Below are 18,709 nucleotides of genomic sequence, written 5' to 3' on the forward strand. Positions count from 1 at the left end.
TTTTGCCAATTTGACTATAACATGTCTTGGAGAAGGCCTTTTTGGGTTGAATACGCTGGGAGATCGTTAAGCTTCCTGGATCTGAAGATCTATGATTTTTCCTATACCTGGGAAGTTTTCTTCCACTATTTTGTTGAATATGTTTTCAATGCAATCTCCGTTTTCCTCCCCTTCTGGAATACCCATGACTTGGATATTTGAGCGCTTAACGTTATCTGATATCTCTCTTAGATTTTCTTCAATGTCTTTGATTCATTTTTTTTTTTTTTGTCTGCTTGTGTTATTAAACACAGCCCATCTTCAAGTTCAGAGGTTCTCTCTTCAACTTCAACAAGCCTGCTGGTTAAACTCTCCACTGTGTTTTTTATTTCGCTGAATAACTTCTTCAGTTTGGCAAGTTCTGCTACATTTTTTTTCAGGGCATTGATTTCCTTGTACATTTCCTCTTTCAGGTCCTGTATACTTTTCCTCATTTCATCATGATGTCTAGCTGAGTTTTCTTGTATCTCATTCAGTTTCCTTAGAATTATCACTCGAAATTCCTTGTCAGTCATTTCAAGGGCTTCTTGTTCTATAGGATCTAGAGCTTGAGATTTATTATCTTTTGGTGGTGTACTTTCTTGATTTTTTGTATTTCTGGTATCTTTTCTTTGATTTTTATTCATTGTGGTAGGGGGTTTCACAGTCCACAGGTTTGACACTATTGACTGACCAAGATGTTGCTGTGGTTGCCAATTTGGCACGGCTACCTCAGTGACTCCCTGTTCCATGCGCTCTGGCCTGGGCTGCTGGGATGCACTGAGGCACCACAGAGCGTGTGGTCTCTGCAGAGCTTCCCCTTCCCCTGCAGGATGTCTCACTGCTCTGTGTGCGCTAGGCCGGGCTTGGGATGGAGGCGGGTGGCACCGGTGAAGCCTACCTGCTGCTGGATCACGTGGCCGGGGCCCCTCCACAGAGTGTGTGGACTCTACAGAGCTTCTATCTCCCTTGCTGGATGAGTCTGTGCTCCGTACACATTGGGCCGGGCTGCTGGATTGCGCAGCAGCAGCTTGGACCCTGTGGAGTTCCCGCCTCCCCTGCTGGGTCTCCCCGCTCTGTGTGCACTGGGCTGGGCTGGTAATGAAGGCAGGTGGTGGCTGTGAAGCCTCCCTGTTGGATCACGCAGTGACGGACCGCAGGGCATGTGGTCTCCACGGAGCTTCTGCCTCTCCCGCTGGACGTCTCCCTGTCTTGGCCACGGGTTGATTCGCTTCCAGCTCCAGGGACGGGCGGGTGGGTGCGGGGGGTCAGAAGGTGCGGTCACCGCTGCAGCCCAGGTTGACACACGCTGGCCTAGGCCTCCATGTTGCTGCGCCTGCGACGCGGGCCACGGCGCACCAGCGGGTCGTGTGCACGGGTTAGGACAAGATTCCCAATTCTCGGCAGGGTAAAGACCCTCTTTTCTAAGCCGTTAAAGACCCTTTCCTAAGCTGTTCCTTTGCGCCGATTCTGCTACAGCTGCATCTGGCGCAGGCCTCAGGCTGCTTCTACTCATGGCAGAAAAGCGGCAGGCAGCTCTCCTCTTCTGCCATCTTCCTCCCAATCTCCTCCTCCAGGCAGTGGCCACTCCGGAAAAGGTTACTCCAGGCTCAGCAAACAGATGTCCACACTAACGCAGCCGCCCTTGGTGGCCTCCTGGGAAATCTGTAGTTTTAATTTGGGGAGTGTATAAAAGAATAGTAAACATGAAGAAATGGTAGATGTCACAGTAATTGAAAAGTACCAAGTGAATGTTACAAACAAATGCCAGTAGAGTTTGAAGGGAAAAGATTGGGTACTTTCTGGCAGTAAAAGCTTTTAACTTGGCTTTGTACTTGATCTTGGTGCAGATATCCCAGAAGAGTGAGGTAGGGCATGCTTGTCTGTATAAGCTAAGGTGCATTGACAGAAAGAGGAAAGCATGTTTAGGGGAATAAGTATAATTGGAGCTGAGCATTTGCACTAAGGAAAATCAGGAAATAATAATTGAAATATAGAATGTGGTTAAATTGTATGTGCAGATATGGTATAATTATCTCTAGGAGATATTTGTTAAGTATTTGTTGAATGAGTAAGAAATTAGTACGTGATTAGAAAATGGAGGTAGTAGTTATGGGCTACTCTTCTGAGGAATTTTTAAGTTAAAGCACTTTATTAGTCAAGATTCTCCAAAGAGACATAACCAATAGGATATGCATATAAATACATGAGAGGGGATTTATTAGGGGAGTTGGCTCATGTGATTGTGAAGGCAGAGGAGTTCCACAATAGGCCATATGCAAACTGGATGTTGGAAGTGTGGCTCAGTCCAAGTCCAGAAGCCTCAGAACCAGGGACGCAGATGGTATGATTCTCAGTCTGAGGTCAAAGGCCTGAGAGCCCGGAGTTCCTCTGCTGAAAGTCCTGGAACCCAAAGTCTGAAGAGTCTTGAGTTAGGATGTCCATGGACAGGAAAGAAGAGTGTATCTTATCTCCAGTGCAAATAGAGTGAGAAATTTGCCTTTTCCTCTGTTTTTGTTCTCTCCAGGTCCTCAGTGGATTGCCGGTATTGAGGGCTGGTTAAATTCCCAAGGCATGTAATAATAAGCATTCATTAAATGTGGAAAATCTTTTTGTGTCATTTATTGCTCCCATTATTTTGGAATAAAAAATCATTATTGGACACATTTGTTTACATTTATTATCTGCCATAATTAAAAAAACAGATGAGGGACTTTAAGACTGTTTCTAAAGTGATTAATCAAAGTCTCAATTATGAATTACCTGTTCTAATGGAGTGGATTAGAGCTATGGATCGTTTCAAACAGCAGATTCCCATACGTTGCAAAGATCTGATTTTATAAATGGGTTTGTTTCTCTTAGTAGATTGAGCTGTTATTGGAAGTCAAGTTACCAACTAAAGTCACACTACGCTGTGCCTGTTGCCAATGAAAAGCTGTGCTGTGCAGGAGTGTCAAACTCTTAACATCCTGAGTCCAGACAGGAGAAGCCAGTCTGGGAAGACTTAAAGAAAACAGTTTTTTCCTCTACCTCTTCTTTGTAGTTGAAAAACAGAATGATCAAGCCTTGACTGAGCTATTTCAGTGTGCCCTACAGTGTACTAAGTGCAAAATCCTAGTGGCATGTCACCCGAAGTGAGTGATCTTTGCTTCCTCTTTTCCTCTTTCCGTCAAATACTTTCTGAATGTCTGTGGCGTGCTGGACAATGGGTTTACAGTGAGGAACAAAACAAATGCAATTCTTGCCTTCATGGGACTTACAGTCTAAGGTTTTTGTTTTGTGGTAGTTGCTCTTATTGTTGGTGTTCTTTCTCAAGATATAGCTTGAGTTGATTTCCAACCTAGTTTGTATTATCTGATTATATAGTAATTTGTGGAAAGAGGCAGTGAAGCGATAAGGGGAAATTTGTTTAGAAATTTTATTTTGCCAGCTTGACCATAATATGTGCAGTCCTCATGGGTATATTGAGTAATGACTATTTTCCTTTCTCTCATTGTTATGTAAGGAAAATAGAAATATGAATCAGATTGCTTTAAAGTTTGGGGACCTTAGATATTGAGGTTCTGCTCTTCAATCACTCTTTGAATGTATGGTTAACAAAGGAGATGGAGGGCCGGCCCCGTGGCGTACTCGGGAGAGTGCAGCGCTGGGAGCGCAGCAACACTCCCGCCACGGGTTCGGATCCTATATAGGACTGACTGGTGCGCTCACTGGCTGAGCGCGGTGTGGGTGACACCACACCAAGGGTTGCGATCCCCTTACCGGTCACGAAAAAGACAAAAAAAAAACCTAAAAAACAAAGGAGATGGATACCTTTATAAGTGCAAAAGAATAGTCTTTGGATTATGCATGTGTTCCTTCTTTGTATATAATCTAATGCAAATTGGAGTAATTATTGGTTCTGATATTTCAGTTCAACTAGGAAAAAACTCTTTGATGGAGCTTTTAATGTTTTTATCTTTTGACTAGGCTGTATGTATGTATCTTTTGGTTCTTGTGAGTTTATGGCCTGGTTTTCTTTCCAGGAATTGAGTAAGAGATGTACTTTTGAACTGGCTAGTACTTATAAACTGAATTTTGTTAGCTTTAATCTAACAGAAGCTGGAGTGTGTAGACAGGTACAGGTGGTTTAGGAAGATGAACAGTTGATACCACAGTTGCACATTCACTTCATCTGTATACAAAGCAGTTTTATAAAAAAAAGAGGTAAATGATTAATTCCTGGACTTGGTGATTTTTAGCTGAAGGGTTTTTTAATCATATATAAAACTTTTTTCTTAAAAGTTTCTGGCAGTGCCGGCCTGTGGCTCACTCGGTAGAGTGCGGTGCTGATAACACCAAGGCCACGGGTTCGGATCCCATATAGGGATGGCCGGTTCGCTCACTGGCTGAGCGTGGTGCTGACAACACCAAGTCGAGGGTTAAGATCCCCTTACCGGTCATCTTTAAAAAAAAAAAAGCTTCTGGCAGTCTTTTGAAAACCATGTGTCAAAAAAAAAAAAAAAAAGTGCCACCCTTTTTGAAGTATTTTGAAGTGTTTCTATCCTCCCACCTTAGGATTTGAATGGAAATACAGTCATAACACAGTATAACATTTTGCTCAAGGATGAACCACACATACAACGGTGATCCAGTAGGATTATAACGGAGATTAAAATTCCTATTGCCTAGTGATGTTGTAGCCATTGTAATCGTAACACAGTGTATTACTCACATTTTTGTGGTGATGCTGGTATAAACAAACCTACTGCAAAATATGTTGAGGAGGAGTGCCTACCTTATCTGCTGGGTTACCTTCCCAATGATAGCTCAGACCTTTAAAATAGAAAGCCAAGCAGTTGACACATTAGATCTGACCCAAGTGAAAGGGTTGTTGTCTAGTTTAGAATTCTTGCATTTTTAAATGATTCCCACCCATCCTTATAGCAAAAAATAGTTAATAACCTTAGCTGACACTCACTGAGTGCTTGCTGAGTGCCAAGCACAATCCCCACCTGTAATTTAATTTTCATAGCTTTGTGGGTGGTATTATTCTAATCCCCATTTAACAGATGAGGAAAGTGAGGCACAGAGAGACTTATCTTAATTAGAGCGTCCGTGCTCATGCAGCTAGTTGTCAGTGTAGATAATAGAAAAAATTCATTGTTGTTCCTTTCATAATACTTTTTCTCATAGTGATAAAATTACCTAATGACACATTTCTCAGAACATATCCCCATCGTTAAGTACTGCGTGTCTGTGAGATCATTTTAATTTTCTTTTCCAATACAAATTCACTTTACCCTTGATACATAACAATGGAACTAAAATTCTCCTCACTTTTCATATCAACCCAAAGGTTCTAATACAACAAATATTTAACAATGTTTTTCAGTTGCTATTATGTGCTAGGACACCATGCTGTGCATTGAGGACACATCCCACTTAATCTTTGATAGATTTTTGTTCAGTGCACCTTGGTATCTTTGAAAAACAACTGTTTGTGTCTTTGATCTCTTGTCCTAACTGTTTAGGAGAGTTCCTGAATGCTTGTGAATTTGGGATTACATTCTTAATGCCTTCCTCACATCGAGGAGCAATGCCTTGTCTGCAAATTAGATAAAGCCTTTGACAAACTGTTTTCATATATGACAGTCATATTAAGACACTGGGTACCTTTAACTAATTACCAACCATTGTGTAACATTAAGCTTCTTCTAAATATATCACCCAAGAAAACAAAACTACAATCAAATAAGATTACTTTGAAGTTTCAGGCCCTCAAACTGTTTTAGAATGATAATAAGAGAAGTTTATGAATGAGAATGAGTTATTAGGCCTAGACCCTCAAAGTGGCTGAAGCCATATAGAAAAATAATTGTTACAGAATAGATAGCTCCAACAAGGGGACAAAAATGTAAGAATAGAAAAAGTGGCTGGCCAATTAGATCGGTTAATTAGAGTGGGGTGCTAATAATACTAAGGTCCAGGGTTTGATCCCTATATTGGCCAGCTGCAAAAAAGGGAAAAAAAAAAAAAGAATAGAAGTACTCAGAACAGTAAAATTATCAATCCTGTGTACTTCTGATTTTTTCTATGTAGATAATGTGTGTGTATGACACAGTGGTCCCTACTGTATGTGATGTTGGGCCAGTCTCTTTGGGCCTGTTTTCTCATGTTTCAAAAGGGAGATAGTGATACCAACTACCACCTGTGGGTTATTATGAGGATAAATTGGGGAATGTATATATAATGCCTGTTAAAGTGTTGAGTGAATATGATCACTCAGGAAATAACTGTTACTACTAGCTATCATTTTGACCAACTGTGTGAAGGTACCAATTTATCTAGCAGGTACATACATATCCTTCCTTGTGGGCTTTCCCACATTCATTCAGTTTATGTGTGAGTGAAGAAAGTGATACAAGATGTAAATAATAATTAATAGGACACATAAGTTTTGCCAGTCTTTATATAAGATGTTTTTCATGCACATCTCACTTGATTCTCTCAACAATCCTATGGAAGTGGACATTATTAAACCCTTTTAACATGGGTAATCAAGACTAATAAAGGCTAATTACCCACCCAAAGTCAAATACCAAACTGAGATTCAAATCTGGCTGTGTAGGGCTGGCCCGTGGCTCACTTGGGAGTGTGGTGCTGATAACACCAAGGCCATGGGTTCGGATCCCTATATAGGGATGGCTGGTTAGCTCACTTGGAAGAGCGTGGTGCTGACAACACCAAGTCAAGGGTTAAGATCCCGTTACCGGTCATCTTTATAAAAACAAACAAACAAATCTGGCTGTGTCTTACTTTAATGTCTATTATGCCAGTCTATAAATCACCTCAAGTAATGCTATTTTATCTAATTTTCATATTCCACAATCTGACTTTAGAATTTCTAAGTTATTTTTATTAGATCAGGTTGTATAAAGTGAGATCATATTAGTAAATATTTCATTATAAAAGTATGGTATTACTTTCAACCAACTTACTACATGAGCTTAATAAATGCTGAGTTGGTAAGACTGGATGTTTGGAAAAGTTTCAGCAAGTGAATATTGAAGGATTCAGGCTTCATGGAAAGGTTGATACATTAATTTGGATAGGCCAGTAGGCGGAATGGGAGTAGAAAATTTAGCTTTGAGGAATTACATTTCCTTGTTATACTTTGAAAAAGACCTGATTAACAGGAAAATTTAGAGAAAGTCTTCTAAAATCATTAAGGGGACAGAGCAGACTAAAAATTTCTGAATGCTTAAGGTGTTTTTAAGATGAAAACTGAGGAAAAGCATGTATTCATTGAATTGCTTTAAGACATATCACTTAAATTCCTGAAAGTTAAAATTACGGAAGACAAAGATACACCTTGAAGACTTGTAGGACATGTAGAAAAGGAAAGCGACACATGGAAAGTGTAATTAGATTCTGGTCTTGTATTAGGTAAGCAGTTCCTACGTAGTGCTTTAAAATTAGTTTGATGCTTCCTTCTTCATACTTTTAGGAATAAACTATCTGTGAATAGGAATTTTTGCCAAGACAAAGGGGCATCATTATGTACTATCTGTTTATTTTTAGCTGACTCCTACTGTAGCTGCTGCTATCACCAAAAGTAATTAGTATTCATATCTTATTTTGTATTTACAAAATTCATAGAGGAGAAGTGTGGGGGTTTTTTTGTTTGTTTTTGCTCCTCACAACTTCCTAAGATTGTCACTTCTGTTTTCCCTTTTTGGATGTGAGTTAACAGAAGCTTTTAGAATTTGAGACTTATCCACCTAGTAGTTTAAGGTAGAGCCTTAGATTCTGCTTTTATGATCCTAAGACCAACATTGGTTTTACTGAGACTTACTTGTTTATCTAGTGAACAGTTAAACTGGACAGTATGTCAGTTCTGTATTTCTTTTTAGTAACCCTTGACTCCAGTTTGCATGAAATTTAAAAAGGAAGAATATCCCTAATTACTTAATCTTTGTTGTAAGTAGAAGTCTGTACTTTTATTAAAAAAAAAACAAAACAAAAAAAACCAGTAAACTTCTGTGTATATCTGTATTAAAACTAGTTGAATTTACTTGAATTCTGGTGCCATGTTATAGTTGTATTATAGAGTAATTTTCTCAAAGAGAGCTCAGTTGCTCTCAGTCTATTGATCAAAGAATAAATACAAAATTTTATTCCCCAAGCAAAAATTGAGAAAGATGGTAGTTCTTAATGTTTGGTATTTTTAAAGAAGCACATCTCTATCTGCAACAGAATAATTTGTATGGCACTGTTATTGGAATAATGTTTAGATTATTATCACAGATAATATTCTGTGATATTTAGATTATTATCACAGATAATATTATCACAGATAATATTCTGTGAAAGTGGAGTCTAAATTACATGGTCAAGAAAAAAATTAGGGATAAATTTAAGAATAGAAAGAGTAAGTTAATGGATAGGAGTAGGAACTTAATTTGTGTCTACTAGGGTGTATAGTGTATGTAGAGGAGAATGGAGTAGATATCTGGGGATGGGGCAGTGCCTGTGGGTGAGAATGCTTGAACTTCCTAAGCCCTTTTGTTCAAGCCTAACTTGTCTTCTATCATCTCTCACCATGTTTCTGATTCTGCTCTTTCTTTCATATGGCCTATTGTCTCTTCTCCATTCTTAACCCAATCCATTCATAAGAACCCACCGTGGATACCACTTCTTCTGTAAATGTTTCCTGAGTAGTGCTTTGGCCTAATGGCCTCTTCAAATCTCCTGTAAAATTGTCTGTCAATGGATGTTAATTTCTAAATATCTGTTCAGTGCTATGTCGATTAGATTGCATTTATGTATATATGCCATTCTGAGAAAAGGAGGTAAAATATGAAATACTGCGTAAGAGTCTAATAACTGAATATTAGTTTAGAATGTGCTTTAACATACTAGATCTTCCCCCTAACATTGTGGATACTTATCTGGAAGAGATGACATAGAAATGCATTGGAAGTACCATTTGTTATATACATTTATAAAATTATAATAGTGGCTTATTAGTCACAGGACACTGGTACCTTTAAACTCTCTTGCTTTTATAATACATAATTTTATATGTTTTATTAAGGAAGTTTATCAAGCTACAGTAATAATGTATTTTAGTGCTATTAAAATGTTTTAATAATATCCTGCATTAAAACATTTCCCCAGTGCTGATTTTATTATAAGATTAGTGTTATGACTATGACAGAGATGATACTGTTCTTCCACTTTCCTTATGAGGAAACAAACCTCAAGATAATAAAGCAGTTGCAGAAATAGTCCCCTTGCCGTTAGGCCATGCTGTTCCCTATATATTCAGGTTATTTCACATTCTTTCATAGTTACTTATAAATTTTGTAGCTGCACATTGTTTGCATATACAAACTTACACAGTTTATAAGAAAAGTATCAAGGTGTAATGGATAACATGTAGTATTGGAAATTACAAGACCTGGTTTCTACTACTTGCTCTGCCAGTTAGATCTCTGACCTTAAAAGTCTGTGAGCCTAATGTTTTTCACGTCTGAATTCGGAATAGCTTATTTAAAGTCACATAGTTCTGTTTTCAAATTTTATTTTCTCAAGTTCTATTTAAGAAAAACTTAAGAGGGCCGAGCCTGTGGCACACTCGGGAGAGTGCGGCGCTGGGAGCGCAGTAGCGCTCCCGCTGCGGGTTCGGATCCTATATAGGGATGACCGGTGCGCTCACAGCGCTCACTGGCTGAGCGCGGTACAGCCGGTCTCAAAAAGGACAAAACAAAACAAAAAAAAAAAAAAGAAAGAAAAACTTAAGAAAAAAATCAAGGAAACATTACTTTGTATCATAACTTATATAAGATCAAAGTTTTATATATGGAAATGTTGTAAGTTCTTCTGGGTGTGTAGCTTCATCCTTATTTCTTATTTTTTACTCTTAACTTTTCTGTCTCATTTTTCTCATCTATTAAGTGGGGGTATTAATAGTATCCTACCTCATAGGGCTGCTTTGAGAATTAAAAAGAAAATTATTGAGTGTTGAGAATACTCTCCCAAAAAGTGTTGAGAATACTCTCTGGGCCATAGAAGCACTCAATTAATAAATTAGCCTAGATCTGGTCCAGCTGTAGCAGAAAGAGTCAATCCCATATTCTCCCTACCCTGATTTCTCTGCTTCACTAACCCTTTCTGACTGTCTATTCCTTTTTCAAGTTGGGAGTTGGTGGGATTTTATATATGTGGAATTTTTCTGAACCAGTGAAGTGACTATATTATGCTACATGGTAGAAATTTGTGTGATCTCTGACCAGACATACATTGATGGACATTGGCTATTGAAGTGAAAAAGGGCTGCTGATGCTTCTTTTGTCTGCCAAAATAACAGTGATTAAATGATAGAGAATCTAGCAGATTCAAGCTGTATAGATGCTTGAAGGGCCAGCCATGAAAAAGTTAGCAGTTTGGATCCCAAGAAGCAGTTACCATTTTCCACTTACAAAAGTTGGCATGGTTCCTGAATTATTTTTCATGCAGCGGCAAATTTGATCAACTCTTCCATGACGTAGATGGTATTGTGTGGAGCCCTAAATGCCTCTATGAAATGTGTAGTTGAAACGTACACACCACTGGCCAGTCATATTGGATGGTTTTTAGCACTTAGTGGCTTAACTGTTAAAGTTGCCTGAGGGATTATTTAGATAAATTTTTAACTGGTGATGAACTTTCCTTCCACAACATCTCTCTGATGGATGTTCATTCAGCTTCCATTTGGATACTTTGCTAATAGTACACTCTGTTCCTTAGAGCAGCACATTTCATTATAAAGCTTCTTTGTAAGAATAGCTATTTTTTAGATAAGCATTATCGTCAAAATGCCAAGGGGCTCCCAAATCTGTGCTCTTAAGTCCATACACTGTTGCCTATATTCAATGTATTCTTTATTCATGTCACTTTATCTATTTCATACTGTTGTCTTTTGAGACAAGAAAATAAATAACCAATTTTACAAAGATTACCTGTAATTATTAGAAGAGACTTACACTTTATCATGGACTCACTAAATCATCTTCTAGGCTCATTGTTCCTTCTTTTCTTCTTCCTTTTTGTGTGTGTGTGTGTGTGTGTGTGTGTGTGTGTGTGTGTGTGTGTGTGTGTGTAAACCTATTGGGATTATGTTAAACTGGAAATTGGTAATATAAGCATGAAATAAGAACCACCAAAATGGAAGGGATATGCAGGAGAGGGAAATTCTAATATAGTTCAGATCTGATATTACTAAACTGTCTCTGTGAGACCTAAAAGGTATGAATAGGGGCAGAGGGGAGATTAGTATTGCAAAGGTTTCACATGGAGCCGGGGAAAAGAGAAGATACTCTGATTTCTAAAGCATCTCCGTGAGCTTTTCCTAAGTTGGAATAGCCCTCCCATTTATGTTTTAATTAAACAGCCCATCTCTTTAATATGTTCCATTTACTGTGCTTTAAAGAGTAAAACAATGCTGATTTACGAGGGCATTTCAAAAAGTTGGTGGAAAAATAAAAGATGACATGAATCTTTCCATAATGTTTGAAGTACCCTTATGCAAGAAAGAAAGAATTTTATCATCACGTAGCAGCTATGAGGATGCTACCTAAATTTTTCTATAGAATTATAATCTTGCTTCTTAAAATGATTTGTAAAAGGAACTGACATCAAGAAATTAAACATTTTTGTAAAGTCAAACTAGTGGGAATAATGAACTGTTTCTTAATAGTGTCCAAGTGTCAATGCATCATTAGAAAGCATCAGTTTGTTTTTAAAGCTCTAAAGTCACAGGCATACTTGAGAACTTTTATGTTTGTGATGCATAAAGTTTATTTTTTCATTCTTATCAATAGATTTGTAGCTAAATATTTATTAGGAGATGCCTTTCTGACAGTTGAGCAAACAAAGATTTTCATATTATTTTGCCATGCTTTAGGAGCACAAAATTTATTTCTAATTTTATTTTAAAGTATACCTTAAAAATCTTAGAAATTAGCATTTCTTGACAGTAGTGCACGTGGACAATTTGTATATGGAAATCATAGCTGCTATAATATGATATTTTTATTTAGAAATTATTTCAAACATACTAAAAAATGCAAGAATAGTACAAAGAACAGTCATATAACCTTTACCCAGAATTCACTGTTAACTTTTGCGTCTTTTGTTTTACTGTTTGTGTGCACATATGTTCTCTTTCAGATTGGTAGGTTAATAGATAGATGATTTATTTTCAGAACCATTTGTGTGTAAGTTGCATATATCATGGACTTTTACAAAACCCTTAAAATTTCAGTCTAGGATCAAGTATTGCATTTAGTTTTCATGTCTTTGTAGTCTCTTTTACTCTATAATGTCATTTCCTCAGTCTGTCTTTTTCTCTTATGACTAACATCTTTAAAGAATATAGCCCTTTTCTCTCTTTTCTCTCCTTTTGCCTGTCTCCCATCCCCCAATCCCCGCCCCGCCCCGGCCAAAAAAAGAATATAATGTTCCTCAGTTGGGGTTTGTCTGATGTTTCCTTATGATTAGATTCAGATTATGCATCCCAAGTTGGAATATTGCAGAAGTGGCATTGTGTCCTTCTAGGAATGTCACATTCAGAGGCATATGATGTCCACGTGCTTCTCATAGATGATGTTAATTCTGGTTACCTGATTTCTCTACTGTATAGTTACTATATTCTTTTTCCTGCAACTGATAAACAGTCTATTGAGATATTGCTCCTCATTAAAATTTCCCCTTTAGGATTATGGGTTAAAAAAAATTTCTCTCTACATTGAGCAAAATGATAGTTTTTTAATGGTTTAGTGGATTATTTTAATTGTAAATAATATTTCAAACTTTGATTCTCTTGATTTGAGGGTTCATAAGTAACTTTTAAGGTCCATAATATCAGTAACGGCTATTGTAAACCATTCTTTATATGTAAACCAATTTTGGTTGGTTTATATACGAGGAGGTCTTCAAAAAGTTCACGGAAGGATTCGTATTATCTTTTAATTCCATTTTCCACTAACTTTTTGAAGTACCCTCATATAGATGATATATACCTAAATAGATACAGATGGTATATATTTAAAAGATGTTAACAGAGCAATTGTCCTCTTATGTATGCATTCTCGTTATTGTAAGAGCAGAATATGAATGGGAAAGAAAATAGATGTGCATTGATACCTGAAGCATGAGATTATTTGAAGACAAAGGCAGTATAAAAAAAAAAGGTTCAGTGGTAAGAGTAAAAGAAAAGTAATTCAACAGGTCAATTGCCTGGAAAGATATAGGGGGAAGCCCGTTTAGGGGACTGAGTACAGTGTTGAGAAATAGTTGTAATCAAAGTTAGTAGGAATCAGAAAAGAGTTATGAGGAACTATTTTGATGTGTTATTAACAGAGCAAGATCAAAATCTCAAAATTCAGATTAGGGAGAATTACTACAAATATGAAGATCATATGAGATTTAACAAAGCATATGGGATCATATGAGATTTAAAGCTCACAAGAAGATTGTATACTATCTAAATAATATTAATTGCTTTGAAATAATAGTCAAAGCATCAGGAAATGTAGCTTCCAGTAAGTACAGTGGGAAGTTGGGAAACTCTGAATGGCCAGTTTTGCCACTAATTAGTGATATGAATATAGCAAGTGAGACGAAGAGGCCTTTGAATTTCTTTCCCGTGTCTACCTTTTTTGAGTCTTTGATTTCTGCGGTCTTCTCTAGTAGTGATTGCTTGTCTCTAAGAGCAGCAACTCCTAGATGAATTAAAAGGCTAAACCTTGTTTTGCTGGATATTGGAATTTTTACTATATCAACCTGAGGGCAACAACTATTTAGATTTAGTAGTTCTGTTGTAGTCACTTTAATTTGGTTTCTCTCAGTTTTTACAATGTGAGAAATATAAGATTAATTTTATCTTGATGTTTTTCCTTAGTATATCTTTTTAAAAATTTTACTTCTAACATCTGACTAATAATGTGTTTTGTCTGCTTTGGATATTTCTGGAATAAAGGACAAAATTAACTAATCCTCTGATTTTATTACCTTGTAGTTTTCCCACTTTAAATTTTATTTTTATTTCAATGGATCCTTTCTCTGACTTTTTCCTTACTCTTTAAGTTGTATGATGCAATTGAAAAATCTCTGGGACATGCTTCATTCCACTTTGTATGTTGCTGAAAATTCTAAACAAAATGGACTTGAGAAACCTAGGCCATACCTCTAATTCATGCCATTTCTGTCATTTGTTTTGTTTTTCAGTTTCTTTATGCCTAAAATAGCAATAACAATAGTCACAAGGTCTAGTTATGAGATCATAAATCATTTTGATAAAGAAAAAATTTTGCTATTCGTTACATACCTATGATTTTTTTATAGTTACAGAAAGTGCTGGGTATTATATCAAATATTTAATATAGAAATAATCCATATTATTATCTAAAGTAATTGTCCTGATGTGAAATTAAGTTGCTTTAATTTCAAAGGAGGATTATAGGATACAATTATATGTATTACTACTGATATTTTAAGATAGTATTAGGGTATTTAGTAATATTAATAAAAGTCAGAATTAGAAAGCAGTTGGCCTTTTGGAAAATTAATAATTAAACAATATATAAACAATTTATATTAAACTCTTTAAACTTTTACCTTAAAAAATTACATTAGATACAGATCCATTTTCTGAAGGATTCAAACTAATTCAGATACATATAGGGCAAAATTCATTAAAGGGAAAGGGACTCTTTCACTCTCCCCATCTTTTCTTGCAGCAGTAACTTATGTCAGTAATTTTGATATGTGACTTTAATATCATTTTATAACCCAAGGCGTTTTATACCTTAATATATTAAGATACTAATTGGTAGTACTCTACAGTTTTTATACCCCAAAATATTTTGAAAATTTAAAAAAATGAGCACACAAGATAACGTAACATTTCTATTCACCACTCTGAATTGTTTGTTGTCTTTCTTTTTTTTTAAAGGAATAAAGCACAAAGTTGAAGTCCCCAATATATATTCAAAACAATGTAAATATTTTATGCATTTAAAAAATTCACAAAATTATGTTATTTTATATACATATTATTTCAACTTGCTTTTTCCACTTAATAGCTATCTGTTGGTAGCTAGATTCTGTTAATAGATTCTGAATATCTAAAATTTTCAGGTGTCCTTTTAAAAAATAGTTTGTATTTTTAAATTATAAAATAATTAAGTGTGTGCATTGGGAAAACTCTAGCTGCATTCTGAAAATATAAGTTACTAAGATTTCCTTACAACAATACTTTCGAAACACAGATAAAATTACTTCCTGTCTCTCAGTTTCCTGTATCCATGGCAACCTCTGTTTTACACACTGACTGTAGAGGAACTGATGTGAAGAGTGGTGTTTCCTGAACAAACTGTGACTTAAAAAAAAAAAAAAAAAAGGCAGAGGGGGGGAGGTCAACAGTGCCACAGAAAGAAATGCAGTTTAGAAACTTCGCTCTTCAGATTTAGAAAGAAAACCTTCACTTGAATCTTTGGAATGTTAATAATATGAATTTCCCATTCTTGGTAAGATTATTTATTTAAATATGGAATTTTTGATGAAGTAAAAAATAATTTAGTTTTGTGAAAAACTGTAGTTTGAAAAGTTTAATTGTTCTGTAATGAGTTTGTATTTTCATAAATCCTGATGTTATTTGATATTAGATTTTAAGTTGATAAAGGGACATATTACATCCAAGACTGTCATCCCTACATTATTTGTCACTTTTGTTATAATCAGTTATAGTATTTTAAATTAACTTGGCAACCATTTTATTTTTCAGTTCATTAAGTTTGAATTATTTTGTCAAACAGTAGGTTAATGGCCTGGTGGTGTTAATAATTCTAGACATATTCCAAACTGTCATTGTTTTATGCTGTCACAATATTATGATATATGGTGTTTTTAATTATTGGCTGATCCTAATTAAAATAGGATACAGAAGTCATAGTATTATAAAACTTTCATTTAAAAAACTTTTTGATGATTTAAAGTTTTACCTTCTCTTTTTATAGCCAGTTCTGATATGAACAGAAAAACCACGAACAGGGCTATGTGTGGATTACAGTTTTCTCTGCCTTGCCTACGACTGTTTCTACTTGTTACGTGTTATCTTATATTATTATTCCATAAAGAGATACTTGGATGTTCGTCTGTTTGCCAGCTCTGCACTGGGAGACAAATTAACTGCCGTAACTTAGGCCTTTCAAGTATTCCTAAGAATTTTCCTGAAAGTACAGTTTTTCTATATCTGACTGGAAATAATATATCTCATGTAAGTGAAAGTGAATTAACAGGACTTCATTCTCTTTTAGCATTGTATTTGGATAATTCTAGCATTGTGTATGTATACCCGAAAGCCTTTGTTCAATTGAGGCATCTGTATCTTCTGTATCTAAATAATAATTTTATAAAACGATTAGATCCTGGAATATTTAAGGGTCTTACAAACCTTCGTAATTTATATTTACAGTCTAATCAAATATCTTTTCTTCCAAGAGGAGTATTTAATGATCTAATTTCAGTTCAGCACTTAAATTTACAGAGGAATCGCCTCACTGTCCTAGGGAGTGGTACCTTTGTTGGTATGGTTGCTCTTCAGATACTTGATTTATCAAACAATAAAATTTCAAGGATATCAGACGCAGGCTTTCAACATCTTGGAAACCTTGAATGTTTGTATCTAGAAGGTAATAATTTAACAAAGGTACCATCGAATGCTTTTGAAATGCTTACAAGTCTTAAAAGACTTTCTTTGTCTTATAACCATATTGAAGCAATACAGCCCTTTGCATTTAAAGGACTTGTCAACTTGGAGTATCTCCTCCTGAAAAGTTTAAGAATTAGAAATGTTACTAGGGACGGGTTTAGTGGAATTAATAATCTTAAACATTTGATCTTAAGTCATAATGATTTAGAAAATTTGAATTCTGATACATTTGGTTTGTTAAAGAATTTAATTTACCTTAAGTTAGATAGAAACAGAATAATCAGCATTGATAATGATACATTTGAAAACATGGGACCATCTTTGAAGATCCTTAATCTGTCATTTAATAATCTTACAGACTTACATCCAAGGGTCCTTAAGCCATTGTCTTCATTGACTCATCTTCAGGCAAATTATAATCCTTGGGAATGTAACTGCAAACTTTTGGGCCTTCAAGACTGGCTAGCGTCTTCAGCCATTGCTCTAAACATCTATTGTCAGAATCCCCCATCCATGCGTGGCAGAGCATTACGTTATATTAAGTGGACTGATATTACAAATTGCCTTACATCTTCGACAAATGTATCCAGAGCTTGGGCTGTAAAATCTCTTCATATTCATCACAAGACCACTGCGTTAATGATGGCCTGGCATAAAGTAACTACAAATGAGAAACGTTTGGAAAATACTGAGACTGAGAGTGTTACTTTCTGGGAAAGAATTCGTACGTCACCTTCCAGTAGATCTTTTCAAGAGAATGCCTTTGGTAATCCGTTAGAGACTACTGCAGTATTACCTGTGCAAATACAGCTTACATCTTCTGTGAACTTGACCTTGGAAAAAAACAGTGCTCTACCAATTGATGCTGCTTCAGTGTCAGGGAAAACATCTCTAATTTGTACACAAGAAGTTGAGAAGTTGAATGAAGCTTTTGACATTTTGCTAGCTTTTTTCATCTTAGCATGTGTTCTAATCATTTTTTTGATCTACAAAATTGTTCAATTTAAACAAAAACTTAAGACACCGGAAAACTCAGGGGAAAATAGACTTGAATACTACAGCTTTTATCAGTCAGCAAGGTATAATGTAACCGCCTCAATCTGTAACACTTCCCCAAGTTCTCTAGAAAGCTCTGGTTTGGAGCAGATTCGACTTAATAAACCAATTGTTCCTGAAAATGAGGCACAGGTCATTCTTTTTGAACACTCTGCTTTATAATGCAACTAAATATTAGCTATAAGAAAACTTCAGTACCTTGGACATAATACAGCTCAAGCCCCCTTATAGAATTTTATACTTTATTTGGAAATAAAATGCATTATATGAGTTTAGCATTATTAAAATGTATGTTTTTAATAATTTGTGAAGTGTATTTATTCAGCAAATATTTTCTTTGATAGGTAGTGTTATATGTTAATTAATAATAATAGCTAAGATTTCTGTGTACCAAGCACTATACTAAATACATTTCACATTTAATTCATAAACAGTCTTGTAAAGTACGAGTTCTTCAAAAAGTTTATGGAAAGATTCATATCTTTTAATTTCATTTTTCCATGAACTTTTGAAGTACCCTTATAGTACTATTTATATTTTACAGGTAAGAAAACTTGGGCAGAGTGAGTTTAAGTAACTGTCCCAAATTCTCACGGCTTGTGTCACTTTTTTAGGTTTATCTGACTAGAGGTCATGCTTTTAATCTCTCTTTGGGGGGGGGGTGTGGCTGGCTGGCAAGGGGATCTGAACCTGTGACCTTGGTGTTATAAGGCTGTACTCCAGCCACGGAGCTAACTGGCTAGCCGAGGTCATACTTTTAATATCGTGCTGTATGTAATCATAATTGTGAAGAAATAGACATTCTTATTTCCAGTAGAGTTTGAAATCTGTAGAAGACACATGGTTACTGTACAATATGGTAAGTACTGTCCTTGGAGATGCTATTGGGTATAACAT

At 35.9% G+C, this 18,709-nt stretch overlaps 2 protein-coding genes across 3 annotated transcripts in view; both read left to right on the top strand.

The window, feature by feature from the left end:
- IPO11 (importin 11) overlaps positions 1–18,709 on the top strand; it is a 251,868-nt gene that overhangs the window by 166,277 nt on the left and 66,882 nt on the right. The window lies entirely within an intron of this gene.
- Positions 15,370–18,117, top strand: LRRC70 (leucine rich repeat containing 70). Its single transcript, XM_008579582.1, has 2 exons — positions 15,370–15,572; positions 16,062–18,117. Exon 2 carries the CDS (start codon positions 16,073–16,075, stop codon positions 17,972–17,974), a length of 1,902 nt encoding a protein of 633 aa, XP_008577804.1. The 5' UTR covers positions 15,370–15,572; positions 16,062–16,072; the 3' UTR covers positions 17,975–18,117.

The sequence above is a fragment of the Galeopterus variegatus genome, unplaced genomic scaffold (genome assembly GCF_000696425.1).
Source record: "Galeopterus variegatus unplaced genomic scaffold, G_variegatus-3.0.2 Scaffold1916, whole genome shotgun sequence".
Lineage (NCBI taxonomy): Eukaryota > Metazoa > Chordata > Mammalia > Dermoptera > Cynocephalidae > Galeopterus > Galeopterus variegatus.